This window comes from Euprymna scolopes, chromosome 1, assembly GCF_053919585.1.
Source record: "Euprymna scolopes isolate OS-2025 chromosome 1, ASM5391958v1, whole genome shotgun sequence".
NCBI lineage: Eukaryota > Metazoa > Mollusca > Cephalopoda > Sepiida > Sepiolidae > Euprymna > Euprymna scolopes.
Genome location: NC_136482.1, coordinates 130,869,182 through 130,890,439, shown reverse-complemented (window position 1 = coordinate 130,890,439; position 21,258 = coordinate 130,869,182). Strand labels below are relative to the sequence as shown.

The 21,258-nt window shown below is 34.2% G+C and overlaps 1 protein-coding gene across 1 annotated transcript in view; it reads left to right on the top strand.

Moving 5' to 3' along the window:
* Positions 1-21,258, top strand: part of LOC145281510 (rasGAP-activating-like protein 1) — a 668,245-nt gene that overhangs the window by 501,016 nt on the left and 145,971 nt on the right. The window contains exon 3 of the mRNA XM_080132211.1: positions 3,979-4,092. Coding sequence (XP_079988337.1) covers positions 3,979-4,092 — 114 coding nt within the window. The remainder of the gene's footprint in view (positions 1-3,978; positions 4,093-21,258) is intronic.

Below are 21,258 nucleotides of genomic sequence, written 5' to 3'. Positions count from 1 at the left end.
AAAAAAATAACTAAATCATTTACTGATAATTTCTCACTTTTACAAATATTTTTAATTTACATGCGTGGATGAACAAATTGTTGAATAGTGCGAAAACAAAACGTTTTTGTAATAAACTTCGGGTTTGCAAAATTTAACTGATATTTGTTGTCAGCATACCCATCCGCAATTACTATTAAAAAAAAAAAGTCGATAAAAGTCGTCATTTAAAATGAAATTTAAAAACAAATGTTTGTAAATGAGAAATTATTAATAAATGTTTAGTAACTTTTTTTTTCTTTTAATATTCATAAAGAGTAAAAGTGTGTTTGATAATCAAAATAATCCGATGAAAGAAAGAAACAGGTGATTTTGACCAAAGTTAACATCTTACACAACATCACAAGTGTATTTGAGAAGTTTTATTAGCACACAAGCTGGAAAACCTTACATATAAAATCAACAGTAGGTTCTTTGATATGACAGGGGGTGCGTTCGAAATGAATATTTCTGTTTAGAGCACAGTTGAAGCATGATACTTGACTTTTGCATGATAAACTTTCATGCAAGCATGATATATAAAACTACTTTTATAAAATCAACGGTAGGCATGTGAAGTTTCTTCCCCAATTAGAGCAAGCAACCAATCGATTTGATTGTAAAATGAACTATTTCATCAATATCAATGACAATAAAATATGGGAGCGTGAAACATTCGTTGATCATTATTTCAGGTGACAATACTAGTTTAAAGGCTGCAAAAAGAAAGTCCGCACTTGTAATTTTTCAAAAATTGCAAATTTAAGCTAAATTTAATGTAACTGTTTAAACAAACTATATCTCATTTGATTGGCCTTTTATTTTTCTATAATTTTACCTGTTCATAATTTACTTTTAATTGAAATATTCTAGTGTGTACGTCTATTTAAAAAAAATAACTTCAAATTGAGAAGGCAAAAAGAAAGTCCGCACAATGGAAAATTGTTATTTAAATGTAACTTTAGGACATTACTGCAACCCACCTACAACAGAAACACAATGAACTAGTTAATGTTTAGTAGCATAGCCCTTCTGCAATTTGACAGTCTGCAATCTTTTGTGAATTCCTTGAATTAGACTGCAACAATACTCCAGGGAAAGGGCATCACATGTTTCTTTAATTTTTGTCCAAAGTTCTTCCAAATTTTACATTTTATCCTTGCATAGCTTCTGCTTGATGTAATGCCATGCGTTTTCGATAGGATTGACGTCTGGAGATTGTGCAGGCTAATTCAAACACGGAATATCATGCTCTTCCAGGAACCTTTTGACATTGTCAGCTGTGTGAATGGGAGCATTATTCTGCATCCAAATTCCAACCAAAGTAGGGTAGAAAATGCTTGGTCAACATATTAATGTACTTGATCGAATTAATTCGACCTTGCAAGCGAACTATAGGCCCTTTGGTACTAATTGGTAGTAATAATGCCCCACACCAAAACTTGCAGCGTTGAAACTGAGCACCTAGGATAAAATTCTTTGTCTTTCCTCTGACGGACATACTAACTACCATCACTGCCTAGCTTATTGAACTTACATTCATCGCTAAAAAGCACTTTTAACCAATATGAAGAGTCATGATCTTCATTGCATCTGACGAACTTTAGATGGCGCTTTCTGTTCTTTACAGAAATCATTGGCTTGCGTCTTGCAACATATCCTCGCAAATTAAATTCCTTTAATCTGTTCTTGACAGTAGAAAGCGAGCACTTTTTAACAAGATTGCACTGTTGTTGGATTTGGGGAGCCGTTTCAAATCTGTTTCTTAAGCTACGGATCTTGATAGCATTGTCTTCCCTGTTAGAAGTAACTCTAGTACAATCAGATTTAGGGGCATCATGAACACTGCCGGTGTTTTCGTGCGTTTGCACATTCTTTCATACCGTTTTTTCATCATATTTAAATCTGCGACCGATTTCTCGATTGGATAAACCAGAAAGGTGGAGATTAATGAGCCCCTGATGATCACTAAGAGAAAGTCGTGGCATATGGGTTAAATGTTACGTTGTATTACCTGGAACAACAACAATTACGATTAGAGATGTTTTGTTGCCTGTTGGTGGATATTTTAAACTGATTTAGGGGCGATAATTTAAGCTGGTTTTAAGTGAATTTGTTGCTGCGGACTTTCTTTTTGCCTCCTCAATGTGAATTTATTTTTTTAAATTGACGTGAGCACTAGAATATTTAAATTCAAAGTCAAATATGAACAGGTAAAACAGGCGAATCAAATGTGGTATAGGTTGTTTAAACAGTTACATTAAATTTAGCTCAAATTTGCAGTTTTTGAAAAAATTACAAGTGCAGACTTTCTTTTAACACCCCTCTCAAAAAAGCAAATCGAAAAAGCCCCTCCCTCTAAAAAAAATTAAAAAACGAAAAAAAAACAAATGCATATTACGCACGCGTTATAAAGTTATTTTTTCAAGCTCATAAAGTCAAAAGTAGTCTTTTAACAGTGGGCAAAATAGATTTCAAGTTACCTTTTCCCTTCAGTCGCATTTCGGGTTCGTGCCTTCCTACTTGGCTAGTTTTTTTTTTTTTTTTTTGCGATTGTTCGGGCACTCGTTGCTATTTTTATTGAAACAAAAGTTGTCTTGATTTATTTTTATTTATTTCAGGCATGGCCAACAAAAACTGCTCAATATCCGGAGAATAGTTTCTTCTCTTTGTATCTTCTGCAGAAATATCTGGGGGAGAGGATATCACATACTTTTTTTTTGGGGGGGGCGATTACATTTACATGTTTTTATCTGATTTTATTTTTTAGATTGTTGTGGAAGTATCGATGTTGCCCATGATGAAAATGATTAATAACCTTAGGTGTGTTCAAACGGAACTTATTGTCAACCCGGGCAACGCCGGGAACCCACGCTAGTATATATATATATATATATATATATATATATATATATATATATATATATATATGTGTGGGGGGGGCCTTATCTCTTGTACTTCTCTTGTCTTCTGTCACTGTGTATTGATTTAACCTCTAATAGATTTGAATGTCTCAACGTTTTTGTTTCACTCATCTTTTTTTTTTAATCTTTTTGTTGTTGTTTTTCTTTTTTTGTATCTTTTGATTTTTATGTCCTTTTCATTCTTTTTTGTTTTACTTTCCTCATCTTTGTCTCATCTTTTTTTCCTGTCCTCATCTTTTTCTATCATTTTTCTCTCATCTTTTCCTCATCTTTTTTTGTTGTTTTGTTTCTCTCATCTTTTCCTCTTTTTTGTTTCTTTTATCTGTTTCTGTTTTTTATCTTTTTTTATTTTTTACTTTCTCTCATCTTTTTCTTTCTTTGTTTGTTTTGCTTGTTTGTTTCTCTCATCTTTTTCTTTCTTTATTTGTTTTGCTTGTTTGTTTCTCTCATCTTTTTCTTTCTTTATTTGTTTTGCTTGTTTGTTTCTCTCATCATTTTCTTTCTTTATTTGTTTTGCTTGTTTGTTTCTCTCATCATTTTCTTTCTTTATTTGTTTTGCTTGTTTGTTTCTCTCATCATTTTCTTTCTTTATTTGTTTTGCTTGTTTGTTTCTCTCATCTTTTTCTTTCTTTATTTGTTTTGCTTGTTTGTTTCTCTCATCTTTTTCTTTCTTTATTTGTTTTGCTTGTTTGTTTCTCTCATCTTTTTCTTTCTTTATTTGTTTTGCTTGTTTGTTTCTCTCATCTTTTTCTTTCTTTATTTGTTTTGCTTGTTTGTTTCTCTCATCATTTTCTTTCTTTATTTGTTTTGCTTGTTTGTTTCTCTCATCTTTTTCTTTCTTTATTTGTTTTGCTTGTTTGTTTCTCTCATCTTTTTCTTTCTTTATTTGTTTTGCTTGTTTGTTTCTCTCATCTTTTTCTTTCTTTATTTGTTTTGCTTGTTTGTTTCTCTCATCATTTTTAAATTTTATTTCTCTCATTCTTTCCCCCCTCTTTCTTCCTCTCGTGTTTTCTCATCTTTTCCTGTTTCATTGCAGGACAGCTACAGTATACAAAAGTCTCAGTCCATTCTGGGGAGAAGAATACAAGATGCATTTACACAGTGATTTTTATGATCTTAATCTTTATGTTTACGACGAAGACAGATTAGGGTAAGTTGCTTTTCTTATTATTACATTAATCTCTTCTCATGTAGGTGTTATTTGTCTTGTAATATATATGAGTTTGAATATATATGAGTTTAAATATATATGAGTTTAAATATATATGGGTTTGAATATATATGAGTTTGAATATATATGAGTTTGAATATATATGAGTTTGAATATATATGAGTTTGAATATATATGAGTTTAAATATATATGAGTTTAAATATATATGAATTTGAATATATATATGAGTTTGTACTACAACTCATCATTACGACAAGACTCGCATCTTTCCTAGTTGGGGATTGAATCTACAAGCATGACGTTGATAATCGAACTTCTCATATAAATTTGGAAAACTAAAATTTTGTAAAATTAATGTAGGCTATAAATTACAAACATAAATTATTCGACACAGGGGATACAAAATGAAAATCTATAGCGTTTCACAGAATGGTTCTTATCCTCAGCGGAAAAATAGTTAGCAAAATAAACAGTAATCGGCTGACTATAATTTTCATATGGAAAACACATAAGAAGATGAAGGTGGGGTTAAATGTTGAATGGTAAGAAAAAAGTGTCTGGTATTAGTGGTAATCCAAATGGTAGAAAGTCCGTCTATAAACTGAAGTAAAATCTGATGATGTATAGGCCCATATAAATGCAAGGAAAAGGTTCACTATGTTTTTGAAAGTTACAAGAAAATAAAAATTAACTGTTTATAATTTCTAACCTACATTTTCGAGTTTATACCTATGCTCTATCCCGAATATTCAGCTGATTTCATCTGATTAGGATTGGTCTATAAATATTATTTTTGATCTTAATATTTATATTTCCACTTTTAGTTTACAAAATTATTCACTTTATAAACTTCAATTATCCATTTCCTGAGGTATATATATATATATATATATATATATATATATATATATATATATATATATATATATATATATATATTTCTTTACCATATTCCCTCTGCTTAACTTATTTTGTTTTCAAGTAAGATCTTTGACTTACTTGTTGTTTCATCAAATACTTCTGCATGCAAAATCCGATCCTGCATTTTACTAATTCCTACCCTCTGATGAGAAGGAGAGTATTTCTTCGAAACTCTGCGGATTAAGGACTATCCATTTATCTAGTGTTTCCTTTTCAGATTAAATATGTTTCTAACTCATTTCAAAGTGTTTTTTAACATATTTTATTAACTGTTTGCTCATATTATATATATATATATATATATATATATATATGAGCAAATAGTTAGTGGGTGACTGAAGGACCCAAAATCAAAACGAGACTATCGTAAATTCGTTCAAGAAATGGGGGATCGATTTTCTAGAATGCTGTATGTGAAATTGACTTCGCTTTCCAAATCTTTAAATATTGATTTTTTTTTTTTTTCAATTTTTTTATTATCTGGTAGCTTAGTGTCCAATCGATAATAATCCATTGATACGCAAATTAACCGTACATTCAACTGACTCCAAGTCAACAAACAATCTCTTCTTCAATGAAAGAAATACCGGCTTTTTATATGCTCAAATTCGACCGCGTCTTAATTTGCATATGTCATCCTTTTGTTTCCTATCAGTCGGGTTTCGAGTTTGAGTGTCAGTAACTTTTTATAATATGCACACGCCACACTTGGACGCTTGTTTCCATGGCTGTTGTCACAGTCCCATATTACACACGTATCGTTTAGCATTTCTATCCATGCAACACATGGCCTCAACCCTCAATAGCCACGTGTTACTTCCATACATCATCAGACTGCGTACACATGCCCGATAGGATGTTCCCTTGGTCAACAGTGGAAATGTTCTGCTGATCAATAACTGCAGAATTTCCATTTTCTCCATCCACTCCTAACTCTTACTAGCACCTGCTCCACCCTGTGTTCCAATAGTATTGCTAATGTGACAAAACTTCTGTACAACCAGATGTACTTTGCACCATATCTGAGTTCTCGTACATTTCCATTGTCTTACACTTCTTGTATGCAAACAATCATCGCCACCATCATTAGATAAGGTTTCGACCCAGTAAAAACATAGGGTCAAATTAATTGGCAACACAGCTCTTATACAACACATAACACGTGATATATGAATGAATTGCGCGCACACACACCCACACAACCACACACACACCCACACAACCACACACACACACACATACACACCCACACAACCACAACCACACACATACACACACACATACACACACACACACACACACACACACTGAGATATTTTATTTCTTCCAGGTTTTCTCATTTTATGCAATTCTGATTTATTTTACAAAACGCACAACTTTCAAGATCGTTTTAATGTATTCCCCATATATCCTGTTGTTAAATCAGCATTCAGATGAAATAACAAAACCATCTCACAATATTCTTTTATCTGTTTGTAAATCGAGAGTTGGCATCTGTCTCTAACCAAAATGATGTCACATTTTTCAAAGATATTCTATTATATTTCTCAAAGCAATGAAAATTTCATTGAGAATTTGATTACTTTCTTGCTTTAATATTTATATTGTTGTTACGCTCTACATGCATTCGGCCAGGAGCAAATTATAGTATGTGTTCTGACTACACTTTATCTTTTTCATCGTCGATCTCTGAAGGAGAAATCCTTCTAGAGTGAGGCCATTTTAATGTTTGCCCTAATTCCGAGTGTCGCTTTTTGAGGAGCTGGATTTTCTCCAGGTTAAAAGTCAGCCTTGTATCTAACTCTGCCCTCATAGACTCTCTCTTATTAATATGAACAATTAACATATAATTTGTATATGTATATATATATATATATATATATATATATATATATATATATATATATATATATATATATATATATTTGTTCTAATATGTGAAATTATCTAATGTAAAATTGTGTTGCCCGTATTTTAAAAGTTAGACCTTCATTTATTATCGAGTTGTACTATGTAATCTGCTATAGATTAATATACTTTGTTACAGTTTATGTTTTAAATATACTTAATCTGGTCTGGCAGTATGGTAATATAGAGATATTCTTAAATAATAATCTTAAAAGAAAAATCAAGGGGAATAACTCTTATTAAAAGAATAATAATTATTCTTCTTGACTATTATCGTGTTCCTTGCTTGCTTTTAAGATAGAAATATTTGCAAAATTGTTTTGAATGCAATATGTTCCTCGAGTAAAAATGTTGAATTTCTTCACATTCGATAAATAAAAATAGCCCAATGAAAAAAATTAAATAAATAAAATCCATATAATTTATAGATCTCATCATCATCATCATCATCATCATCATCATCTGTTTACCATCCGAGTTACGTGCTAGATAGCTCTTAGAAATTGACTTCACAATCTTTGGCCAGCTCTTAAAATATATATCCCGAGTTCAGTCATTACAAAATGTTATTATTGAAAGAGTAACTTAATATAATCGGTGTGGAACCCTATAGAATGAAAAAAAATAATTGTGTGTGAACAATTATTCCCACCTACGAATAAAAGTAATAACTTCTTCTTCTTCTTCTTCTTCTTCTTCTTCTTCTTCTTCTCATGATCATCATCATCATCATCATCATCATCTCGTCCGTTTTACATGTTGGCATGTGTTTGACGGCATTTACAAACTGATTTCCAATGTAACCTATGTCTACCAGGTCTTTATTAATCCCTTTTTCTCTCAAGTACATTTTTATTACTTTTTTTATTTGCTTTTTCACCTCAAAAAAGGCACAGTGCCACTTGAATGTAAGGGGTCTTGTTTGGGACAAAATTTGCAGGGATACTGTGTAGGGAGTTGAGCAGCAAGATGTCTGTTCACATTATACTTGAACTTCTGCGTGTCAGTATAGTCGGGAAAGTGGGGACTTGGTTGGGAATTCAACGTCTAGCAGTTCAAGGGAAGAAACTATTTGAGTAGAAGTCTGCCCGACACCTAGGGATTTCTACAATGTAGGGGTGGGATTTAGCTGTTTGTTGAACTAGTCGGTGGTACGTTGATGGGGTACAAGGGCTTGGAGTTCGTCAGAGAACCTTCCATCAAAACGCTTGCAAATAGGCACAGTAATGCAGTATTTCATTGGTAGGAAAAAGTTTGGAGTTTAGTTGACAATGCAGAACTTATTAGGTAGACCATTTTTTTTTTTTGAAGCCTGTCAAGGAGTGAGAAACCTAGAAACCAGGAGCAGATGCACCAACCCAAATGTGGCAACAATACTCCATTCATAAGCGAATGTGGTGGCCTTGTAGAGATACAGGATACTTTTAAGTGTACGTAACTTTCTAGCATGATAGAGAGAACCCACCTTCTTCGCAGCAGTTTTGGCAATGTCCTCAATATATTTGTTCCTATGTTCCCTGTGAATGTTAAGCCGAGGAGTTTAAACAAAGAGCTTTCAGATAGTGTATCATTAGCTTTGGCTATCAGTGGTTCAAAAGGTTTTTGTAACTATTAAAGGAAAGAAGTTTAGTCTTGGCAGCATTGTATGTTACCATTCATTCATATTCCCATTCCACTACAAACTGGAAGTTTTCCTCTAAGTTTTCAACCATTTCCTTAGATATTTGTTCATTTGTTTTTCCCTCGTGTCATTTATAGAGCATGGTGTCATCAACAAATATACCCATCTCGGTGACAATTTTATCAGGGAAGTCATTTATGCATAAGAGGAATAATAAAAGTCTAAGGATCGACCTTCGATGCACATATTTCTTCCCATGTTGAATTTATGAACTGGACCTATTACCTCAACTGTTCTACATCTACTAACTTAAGAATCCTCATTCTCCATAGTCATATCATCAAAATCTACTTCTGTGCACATTCTCCTATGCTTTTTGGATCTAAACTTTTTCTGGGGTCATCAGAACCGAGTTTGTCTTTAACACTCTCATTGCACATCTATCATATCATGTTCTCGTATTATTTCTCTCCATGCAACGCATATCCTTAACTCTCACTGGCCAGGTTTTATTTCCATTCATTATCACACTGTGAGCACATGATTGATAGACTCTGCTTTTGATCAACAGTGGTAACTATCTGCTACTTAGTAATGGCAGAAATTCCCTGAAATTAATTCTAAAACTTATAATATCTGCTCCACTCTGTATTCTAATTGTGTCACCAAGCTAACAACACTTAAATTATGTTTTTCATTGGAATCCTTTGAGATGAGTCATTTATGTATTTATTTATTTGTATATTTATTTATTTATTTGTATATTTATTTATTTATTTGGGGACTGTTATCCTCGTATTCATAGTTGTTGTTTTCATTACGTTTCGGCCAACTCATCCTCTGGCCTTCTTCAGGTGATTAACCGTGATGGGATAGGAATACCGAGTCTTGTAATTGCATTCCCAGTAATTACTGCCTTCCATAGTTGTTGTTGTCTCACCACATTTTGGCAACTAACAAGAATGCCAGATGATGAGTTAGCCGAAAATGTGGCGAAACAACCACTATAGAGATGAGGATAACAGTCCGCAAATAAATAAGTAACAAAACTTCTCGACAACTTCAATAACTTTACTATCTAAACATACTTTCTCCACATCTGTTTTCTCATCCGTCTCCATTGTCTTACACTTCCAGCAATTCTACTGCACTTTTTGATACCTTATGCTTACAAGTACCACAAAACTTCAATTGCATCCGACATTCACTGTCGAACCTTTACTTTAGGTAATATTTCATCGAGTGTTTAGCTTAACAAGTAGACCGGTTTTCCATTGTTTCTCAAGCAAGTACTGCATCATCAGCATACATCTTTTTTGGATAATGGATATGAAACTCTCTGGACAACGCTTTTAAGACACAAATGAAAGGCATAAATTCAAGACAGAACTCGGATATACCACTTTAACGTTAAATCTGTCACTAAATGCGCTGTCCATTTTAACACAGCATTGTATATTTCTATACATTGTTCGTACAACCTTAACCAACCACTCGTTCACCCCCAGTTTGCGCAAAGATCATTGGACAATATCTCTTAGCAGTGACATGCAGAGAACATTTTCAGTGCATGTACTCAAGTGAAAGAAAACGGCAAAAAATATACTGATGGTGGGGCACGGGCATATAATATACTTCTCTGAAAAAGACGCTTTTAAAACAGGAGTAAAAAGGGCAGGTGCTTGGGTACCTCTAGCACACCTCCCCCTCTGCACGTATTTCCAGGTCCACAATAAAAATAGAAAGTTTCTTCTTTTTACAGTTTTTTTTTTTATTTCAATTTTTATATTTCGGTTTTTCATCGTATTGTTTGATAGCAAATGAATGCATGCTTAATGAAAAATGGGACATTTTTGACTTTGTAAAACACTCGTCTATTGTCTTAACATAAAGTCGGTCAGCGTGCAATCGTTATAGCAAATAGCAAGCGTTATTTTTTACTTCTTAACATCCACATACGCGCGTTCATCTTGTTGTAATAAACAACAAATAATTCCTGAAATAGAATTGTCCAAGTAAACATGGAGAGGGTGTGGGCTGAGTAAAATAAATTCTTTTGTTTTAGAATTTTTGAGATGAGGATTGATAATGTTTATTATTTGTATTATTCGGACTACTGCTTGTTTCTTGAGTGTTATTTGCACAACATTTCGGCCATCTTCAGGAGTATCTTGCCAAACTCAAGAATTTTTGAGATGAGGATTGATAATGTTTATTATTTGTATTATTCGGACTACTGCTTGTTTCTTGAGTGTTATTTGCACAACGTTTCGGCCATCTTCAGGAGTATCTTGCCAAACTCAAGAATTTTTGAGATGAGGATTGATAATGTTTATTATTTGTATTATTCGGACTACTGCTTGTTTCTTGAGTGTTATTTGCACAACGTGTCGGCCATCTTCAGGAGTATCTTGCCAAACTCAAGAATTTTTGAGATGAGGATTGATAATGTTTATTATTTGTATTATTCGGACTACTGCTTGTTTCTTGAGTGTTATTTGCACAACGTGTCGGCCATCTTCAGGAGTATCTTGCCAAACTCAAGAATTTTTGAGATGAGGATTGATAATGTTTATTATTTGTATTATTCGGACTACTGCTTGTTTCTTGAGTGTTATTTGCACAACGTGTCGGCCATCTTCAGGAGTATCTTGCCAAACTCAAGAATTTTTGAGATGAGGATTGATAATGTTTATTATTTGTATTATTCGGACTACTGCTTGTTTCTTGAGTGTTATTTGCACAACGTGTCGGCCATCTTCAGGAGTATCTTGCCAAACTCAAGAATTTTTGAGATGAGGATTGATAATGTTTATTATTTGTATTATTCGGACTACTGCTTGTTTCTTGAGTGTTATTTGCACAACGTGTCGGCCATCTTCAGGAGTATCTTGCCAAACTCAAGAATTTTTGAGATGAGGATTGATAATGTTTATTATTTGTATTATTCGGACTACTGCTTGTTTCTTGAGTGTTATTTGCACAACGTTTCGGCCATCTTCAGGAGTATCTTGCCAAACTCAAGAATTTTTGAGATGAGGATTGATAATGTTTATTATTTGTATTATTCGGACTACTGCTTGTTTCTTGAGTGTTATTTGCACAACGTTTCGGCCATCTTCAGGAGTATCTTGCCAAACTCAAGAATTTTTGAGATGAGGATTGATAATGTTTATTATTTGTATTATTCGGACTACTGCTTGTTTCTTGAGTGTTATTTGCACAACATTTCGGCCATCTTCAGGAGTATCTTGCCAAACTCAAGAATTTTTGAGATGAGGATTGATAATGTTTATTATTTGTATTATTCGGACTACTGCTTGTTTCTTGAGTGTTATTTGCACAACGTGTCGGCCATCTTCAGGAGTATCTTGCCAAACTCAAGAATTTTTGAGATGAGGATTGATAATGTTTATTATTTGTATTATTCGGACTACTGCTTGTTTCTTGAGTGTTATTTGCACAACGTTTCGGCCATCTTCAGGAGTATCTTGCCAAACTCAAGAATTTTTGAGATGAGGATTGATAATGTTTATTATTTGTATTATTCGGACTACTGCTTGTTTCTTGAGTGTTATTTGCACAACGTGTCGGCCATCTTCAGGAGTATCTTGCCAAACTCAAGAATTTTTGAGATGAGGATTGATAATGTTTATTATTTGTATTATTCGGACTACTGCTTGTTTCTTGAGTGTTATTTGCACAACGTGTCGGCCATCTTCAGGAGTATCTTGCCAAACTCAAGAATTTTTGAGATGAGGATTGATAATGTTTATTATTTGTATTATTCGGACTACTGCTTGTTTCTTGAGTGTTATTTGCACAACGTGTCGGCCATCTTCAGGAGTATCTTGCCAAACTCAAGAATTTTTGAGATGAGGATTGATAATGTTTATTATTTGTATTATTCGGACTACTGCTTGTTTCTTGAGTGTTATTTGCACAACATTTCGGCCATCTTCAGGAGTATCTTGCCAAACTCAAGAATTTTTGAGATGAGGATTGATAATGTTTATTATTTGTATTATTCGGACTACTGCTTGTTTCTTGAGTGTTATTTGCACAACGTGTCGGCCATCTTCAGGAGTATCTTGCCAAACTCAAGAATTTTTGAGATGAGGATTGATAATGTTTATTATTTGTATTATTCGGACTACTGCTTGTTTCTTGAGTGTTATTTGCACAACGTGTCGGCCATCTTCAGGAGTATCTTGCCAAACTCAAGAATTTTTGAGATGAGGATTGATAATGTTTATTATTTGTATTATTCGGACTACTGCTTGTTTCTTGAGTGTTATTTGCACAACGTGTCGGCCATCTTCAGGAGTATCTTGCCAAACTCAAGAATTTTTGAGATGAGGATTGATAATGTTTATTATTTGTATTATTCGGACTACTGCTTGTTTCTTGAGTGTTATTTGCACAACGTTTCGGCCATCTTCAGGAGTATCTTGCCAAACTCAAGAATTTTTGAGATGAGGATTGATAATGTTTATTATTTGTATTATTCGGACTACTGCTTGTTTCTTGAGTGTTATTTGCACAACGTGTCGGCCATCTTCAGGAGTATCTTGCCAAACTCAAGAATTTTTGAGATGAGGATTGATAATGTTTATTATTTGTATTATTCGGACTACTGCTTGTTTCTTGAGTGTTATTTGCACAACGTTTCGGCCATCTTCAGGAGTATCTTGCCAAACTCAAGAATTTTTGAGATGAGGATTGATAATGTTTATTATTTGTATTATTCGGACTACTGCTTGTTTCTTGAGTGTTATTTGCACAACGTTTCGGCCATCTTCAGGAGTATCTTGCCAAACTCAAGAATTTTTGAGATGAGGATTGATAATGTTTATTATTTGTATTATTCGGACTACTGCTTGTTTCTTGAGTGTTATTTGCACAACATTTCGGCCATCTTCAGGAGTATCTTGCCAAACTCAAGAATTTTTGAGATGAGGATTGATAATGTTTATTATTTGTATTATTCGGACTACTGCTTGTTTCTTGAGTGTTATTTGCACAACGTGTCGGCCATCTTCAGGAGTATCTTGCCAAACTCAAGAATTTTTGAGATGAGGATTGATAATGTTTATTATTTGTATTATTCGGACTACTGCTTGTTTCTTGAGTGTTATTTGCACAACGTGTCGGCCATCTTCAGGAGTATCTTGCCAAACTCAAGAATTTTTGAGATGAGGATTGATAATGTTTATTATTTGTATTATTCGGACTACTGCTTGTTTCTTGAGTGTTATTTGCACAACGTGTCGGCCATCTTCAGGAGTATCTTGCCAAACTCAAGAATTTTTGAGATGAGGATTGATAATGTTTATTATTTGTATTATTCGGACTACTGCTTGTTTCTTGAGTGTTATTTGCACAACGTGTCGGCCATCTTCAGGAGTATCTTGCCAAACTCAAGAATTTTTGAGATGAGGATTGATAATGTTTATTATTTGTATTATTCGGACTACTGCTTGTTTCTTGAGTGTTATTTGCACAACGTGTCGGCCATCTTCAGGAGTATCTTGCCAAACTCAAGAATTTTTGAGATGAGGATTGATAATGTTTATTATTTGTATTATTCGGACTACTGCTTGTTTCTTGAGTGTTATTTGCACAACGTGTCGGCCATCTTCAGGAGTATCTTGCCAAACTCAAGAATTTTTGAGATGAGGATTGATAATGTTTATTATTTGTATTATTCGGACTACTGCTTGTTTCTTGAGTGTTATTTGCACAACGTGTCGGCCATCTTCAGGAGTATCTTGCCAAACTCAAGAATTTTTGAGATGAGGATTGATAATGTTTATTATTTGTATTATTCGGACTACTGCTTGTTTCTTGAGTGTTATTTGCACAACGTGTCGGCCATCTTCAGGAGTATCTTGCCAAACTCAAGAATTTTTGAGATGAGGATTGATAATGTTTATTATTTGTATTATTCGGACTACTGCTTGTTTCTTGAGTGTTATTTGCACAACGTGTCGGCCATCTTCAGGAGTATCTTGCCAAACTCAAGAATTTTTGAGATGAGGATTGATAATGTTTATTATTTGTATTATTCGGACTACTGCTTGTTTCTTGAGTGTTATTTGCACAACGTGTCGGCCATCTTCAGGAGTATCTTGCCAAACTCAAGAATTTTTGAGATGAGGATTGATAATGTTTATTATTTGTATTATTCGGACTACTGCTTGTTTCTTGAGTGTTATTTGCACAACGTGTCGGCCATCTTCAGGAGTATCTTGCCAAACTCAAGAATTTTTGAGATGAGGATTGATAATGTTTATTATTTGTATTATTCGGACTACTGCTTGTTTCTTGAGTGTTATTTGCACAACGTGTCGGCCATCTTCAGGAGTATCTTGCCAAACTCAAGAATTTTTGAGATGAGGATTGATAATGTTTATTATTTGTATTATTCGGACTACTGCTTGTTTCTTGAGTGTTATTTGCACAACGTGTCGGCCATCTTCAGGAGTATCTTGCCAAACTCAAGAATTTTTGAGATGAGGATTGATAATGTTTATTATTTGTATTATTCGGACTACTGCTTGTTTCTTGAGTGTTATTTGCACAACGTGTCGGCCATCTTCAGGAGTATCTTGCCAAACTCAAGAATTTTTGAGATGAGGATTGATAATGTTTATTATTTGTATTATTCGGACTACTGCTTGTTTCTTGAGTGTTATTTGCACAACGTGTCGGCCATCTTCAGGAGTATCTTGCCAAACTCAAGAATTTTTGAGATGAGGATTGATAATGTTTATTATTTGTATTATTCGGACTACTGCTTGTTTCTTGAGTGTTATTTGCACAACGTTTCGGCCATCTTCAGGAGTATCTTGCCAAACTCAAGAATTTTTGAGATGAGGATTGATAATGTTTATTATTTGTATTATTCGGACTACTGCTTGTTTCTTGAGTGTTATTTGCACAACGTTTCGGCCATCTTCAGGAGTATCTTGCCAAACTCAAGAATTTTTGAGATGAGGATTGATAATGTTTATTATTTGTATTATTCGGACTACTGCTTGTTTCTTGAGTGTTATTTGCACAACGTTTCGACCATCTTCAGGAGTATCTTGCCAAACTCAAGAATTTTTGAGATGAGGATTGATAATGTTTATTATTTGTATTATTCGGACTACTGCTTGTTTCTTGAGTGTTATTTGCACAACGTGTCGGCCATCTTCAGGAGTATCTTGCCAAACTCAAGAATTTTTGAGATGAGGATTGATAATGTTTATTATTTGTATTATTCGGACTACTGCTTGTTTCTTGAGTGTTATTTGCACAACGTGTCGGCCATCTTCAGGAGTATCTTGCCAAACTCAAGAATTTTTGAGATGAGGATTGATAATGTTTATTATTTGTATTATTCGGACTACTGCTTGTTTCTTGAGTGTTATTTGCACAACATTTCGGCCATCTTCAGGAGTATCTTGCCAAACTCAAGAATTTTTGAGATGAGGATTGATAATGTTTATTATTTGTATTATTCGGACTACTGCTTGTTTCTTGAGTGTTATTTGCACAACATTTCGGCCATCTTCAGGAGTATCTTGCCAAACTCAAGAATTTTTGAGATGAGGATTGATAATGTTTATTATTTGTATTATTCGGACTACTGCTTGTTTCTTGAGTGTTATTTGCACAACGTTTCGGCCATCTTCAGGAGTATCTTGCCAAACTCAAGAATTTTTGAGATGAGGATTGATAATGTTTATTATTTGTATTATTCGGACTACTGCTTGTTTCTTGAGTGTTATTTGCACAACGTGTCGGCCATCTTCAGGAGTATCTTGCCAAACTCAAGAATTTTTGAGATGAGGATTGATAATGTTTATTATTTGTATTATTCGGACTACTGCTTGTTTCTTGAGTGTTATTTGCACAACGTGTCGGCCATCTTCAGGAGTATCTTGCCAAACTCAAGAATTTTTGAGATGAGGATTGATAATGTTTATTATTTGTATTATTCGGACTACTGCTTGTTTCTTGAGTGTTATTTGCACAACGTGTCGGCCATCTTCAGGAGTATCTTGCCAAACTCAAGAATTTTTGAGATGAGGATTGATAATGTTTATTATTTGTATTATTCGGACTACTGCTTGTTTCTTGAGTGTTATTTGCACAACGTGTCGGCCATCTTCAGGAGTATCTTGCCAAACTCAAGAATTTTTGAGATGAGGATTGATAATGTTTATTATTTGTATTATTCGGACTACTGCTTGTTTCTTGAGTGTTATTTGCACAACGTGTCGGCCATCTTCAGGAGTATCTTGCCAAACTCAAGAATTTTTGAGATGAGGATTGATAATGTTTATTATTTGTATTATTCGGACTACTGCTTGTTTCTTGAGTGTTATTTGCACAACGTGTCGGCCATCTTCAGGAGTATCTTGCCAAACTCAAGAATTTTTGAGATGAGGATTGATAATGTTTATTATTTGTATTATTCGGACTACTGCTTGTTTCTTGAGTGTTATTTGCACAACGTGTCGGCCATCTTCAGGAGTATCTTGCCAAACTCAAGAATTTTTGAGATGAGGATTGATAATGTTTATTATTTGTATTATTCGGACTACTGCTTGTTTCTTGAGTGTTATTTGCACAACGTGTCGGCCATCTTCAGGAGTATCTTGCCAAACTCAAGAATTTTTGAGATGAGGATTGATAATGTTTATTATTTGTATTATTCGGACTACTGCTTGTTTCTTGAGTGTTATTTGCACAACGTGTCGGCCATCTTCAGGAGTATCTTGCCAAACTCAAGAATTTTTGAGATGAGGATTGATAATGTTTATTATTTGTATTATTCGGACTACTGCTTGTTTCTTGAGTGTTATTTGCACAACGTGTCGGCCATCTTCAGGAGTATCTTGCCAAACTCAAGAATTTTTGAGATGAGGATTGATAATGTTTATTATTTGTATTATTCGGACTACTGCTTGTTTCTTGAGTGTTATTTGCACAACGTGTCGGCCATCTTCAAGAGTATCTTGCCAAACTCAAGAATTTTTGAGATGAGGATTGATAATGTTTATTATTTGTATTATTCGGACTACTGCTTGTTTCTTGAGTGTTATTTGCACAACGTGTCGGCCATCTTCAGGAGTATCTTGCCAAACTCAAGAATTTTTGAGATGAGGATTGATAATGTTTATTATTTGTATTATTCGGACTACTGCTTGTTTCTTGAGTGTTATTTGCACAACGTGTCGGCCATCTTCAGGAGTATCTTGCCAAACTCAAGAATTTTTGAGATGAGGATTGATAATGTTTATTATTTGTATTATTCGGACTACTGCTTGTTTCTTGAGTGTTATTTGCACAACGTGTCGGCCATCTTCAGGAGTATCTTGCCAAACTCAAGAATTTTTGAGATGAGGATTGATAATGTTTATTATTTGTATTATTCGGACTACTGCTTGTTTCTTGAGTGTTATTTGCACAACGTGTCGGCCATCTTCAGGAGTATCTTGCCAAACTCAAGAATTTTTGAGATGAGGATTGATAATGTTTATTATTTGTATTATTCGGACTACTGCTTGTTTCTTGAGTGTTATTTGCACAACGTGTCGGCCATCTTCAGGAGTATCTTGCCAAACTCAAGAATTTTTGAGATGAGGATTGATAATGTTTATTATTTGTATTATTCGGACTACTGCTTGTTTCTTGAGTGTTATTTGCACAACGTGTCGGCCATCTTCAGGAGTATCTTGCCAAACTCAAGAATTTTTGAGATGAGGATTGATAATGTTTATTATTTGTATTATTCGGACTACTGCTTGTTTCTTGAGTGTTATTTGCACAACGTGTCGGCCATCTTCAGGAGTATCTTGCCAAACTCAAGAATTTTTGAGATGAGGATTGATAATGTTTATTATTTGTATTATTCGGACTATTGCTTGTTTCTTGAGTGTTATTTGCACAACGTGTCGGCCATCTTCAGGAGTATCTTGCCAAACTCAAGAATTTTTGAGATGAGGATTGATAATGTTTATTATTTGTATTATTCGGACTACTGCTTGTTTCTTGAGTGTTATTTGCACAACGTGTCGGCCATCTTCAGGAGTATCTTGCCAAACTCAAGAATTTTTGAGATGAGGATTGATAATGTTTATTATTTGTATTATTCGGACTACTGCTTGTTTCTTGAGTGTTATTTGCACAACGTTTCGACCATCTTCAGGAGTATCTTGCCAAACTCAAGAATTTTTGAGATGAGGATTGATAATGTTTATTATTTGTATTATTCGGACTACTGCTTGTTTCTTGAGTGTTATTTGCACAACGTTTCGACCATCTTCAGGAGTATCTTGCCAAACTCAAGAATTTTTGAGATGAGGATTGATAATGTTTATTATTTGTATTATTCGGACTACTGCTTGTTTCTTGAGTGTTATTTGCACAACGTGTCGGCCATCTTCAGGAGTATCTTGCCAAACTCAAGAATTTTTGAGATGAGGATTGATAATGTTTATTATTTGTATTATTCGGACTACTGCTTGTTTCTTGAGTGTTATTTGCACAACATTTCGGCCATCTTCAGGAGTATCTTGCCAAACTCAAGAATTTTTGAGATGAGGATTGATAATGTTTATTATTTGTATTATTCGGACTACTGCTTGTTTCTTGAGTGTTATTTGCACAACGTGTCGGCCATCTTCAGGAGTATCTTGCCAAACTCAAGAATTTTTGAGATGAGGATTGATAATGTTTATTATTTGTATTATTCGGACTACTGCTTGTTTCTTGAGTGTTATTTGCACAACGTGTCGGCCATCTTCAGGAGTATCTTGCCAAACTCAAGAATTTTTGAGATGAGGATTGATAATGTTTATTATTTGTATTATTCGGACTACTGCTTGTTTCTTGAGTGTTATTTGCACAACGTTTCGACCATCTTCAGGAGTATCTTGCCAAACTCAAGAATTTTTGAGATGAGGATTGATAATGTTTATTATTTGTATTATTCGGACTACTGCTTGTTTCTTGAGTGTTATTTGCACAACGTGTCGGCCATCTTCAGGAGTATCTTGCCAAACTCAAGAATTTTTGAGATGAGGATTGATAATGTTTATTATTTGTATTATTCGGACTACTGCTTGTTTCTTGAGTGTTATTTGCACAACATTTCGGCCATCTTCAGGAGTATCTTGCCAAACTCAAGAATTTTTGAGATGAGGATTGATAATGTTTATTATTTGTATTATTCGGACTACTGCTTGTTTCTTGAGTGTTATTTGCACAACGTGTCGGCCATCTTCAGGAGTATCTTGCCAAACTCAAGAATTTTTGAGATGAGGATTGATAATGTTTATTATTTGTATTATTCGGACTACTGCTTGTTTCTTGAGTGTTATTTGCACAACGTTTCGGCCATCTTCAGGAGTATCTTGCCAAACTCAAGAATTTTTGAGATGAGGATTGATAATGTTTATTATTTGTATTATTCGGACTACTGCTTGTTTCTTGAGTGTTATTTGCACAACGTGTCGGCCATCTTCAGGAGTATCTTGCCAAACTCAAGAATTTTTGAGATGAGGATTGATAATGTTTATTATTTGTATTATTCGGACTACTGCTTGTTTCTTGAGTGTTATTTGCACAACGTGTCGGCCATCTTCAGGAGTATCTTGCCAAACTCAAGAATTTTTGAGATGAGGATTGATAATGTTTATTATTTGTATTATTCGGACTACTGCTTGTTTCTTGAGTGTTATTTGCACAACGTTTCGACCATCTTCAGGAGTATCTTGCCAAACTCAAGAATTTTTGAGATGAGGATTGATAATGTTTATTATTTGTATTATTCGGACTACTGCTTGTTTCTTGAGTGTTATTTGCACAACGTGTCGGCCATCTTCAGGAGTATCTTGCCAAACTCAAGAATTTTTGAGATGAGGATTGATAATGTTTATTATTTGTATTATTCGGACTACTGCTTGTTTCTTGAGTGTTATTTGCACAACATTTCGGCCATCTTCAGGAGTATCTTGCCAAACTCAAGAATTTTTGAGATGAGGATTGATAATGTTTATTATTTGTATTATTCGGACTACTGCTTGTTTCTTGAGTGTTATTTGCACAACGTGTCGGCCATCTTCAGGAGTATCTTGCCAAACTCAAGAATTTTTGAGATGAGGATTGATAATGTTTATTATTTGTATTATTCGGACTACTGCTTGTTTCTTGAGTGTTATTTGCACAACGTTTCGGCCATCTTCAGGAGTATCTTGCCAAACTCAAGAATTTTTGAGATGAGGATTGATAATGTTTATTATTTGTATTATTCGGACTACTGCTTGTTTCTTGAGTGTTATTTGCACAACGTGTCGGCCATCTTCAGGAGTATCTTGCCAAACTCAAGAATTTTTGAGATGAGGATTGATAATGTTTATTATTTGTATTATTCGGACTACTGCTTGTTTCTTGAGTGTTATTTGCACAACGTGTCGGCCATCTTCAGGAGTATCTTGCCAAACTCAAGAATTTTTGAGATGAGGATTGATAATGTTTATTATTTGTATTATTCGGACTACTGCTTGTTTCTTGAGTGTTATTTGCACAACGTTTCGACCATCTTCAGGAGTATCTTGCCAAACTCAAGAATTTTTGAGATGAGGATTGATAATGTTTATTATTTGTATTATTCGGACTACTGCTTGTTTCTTGAGTG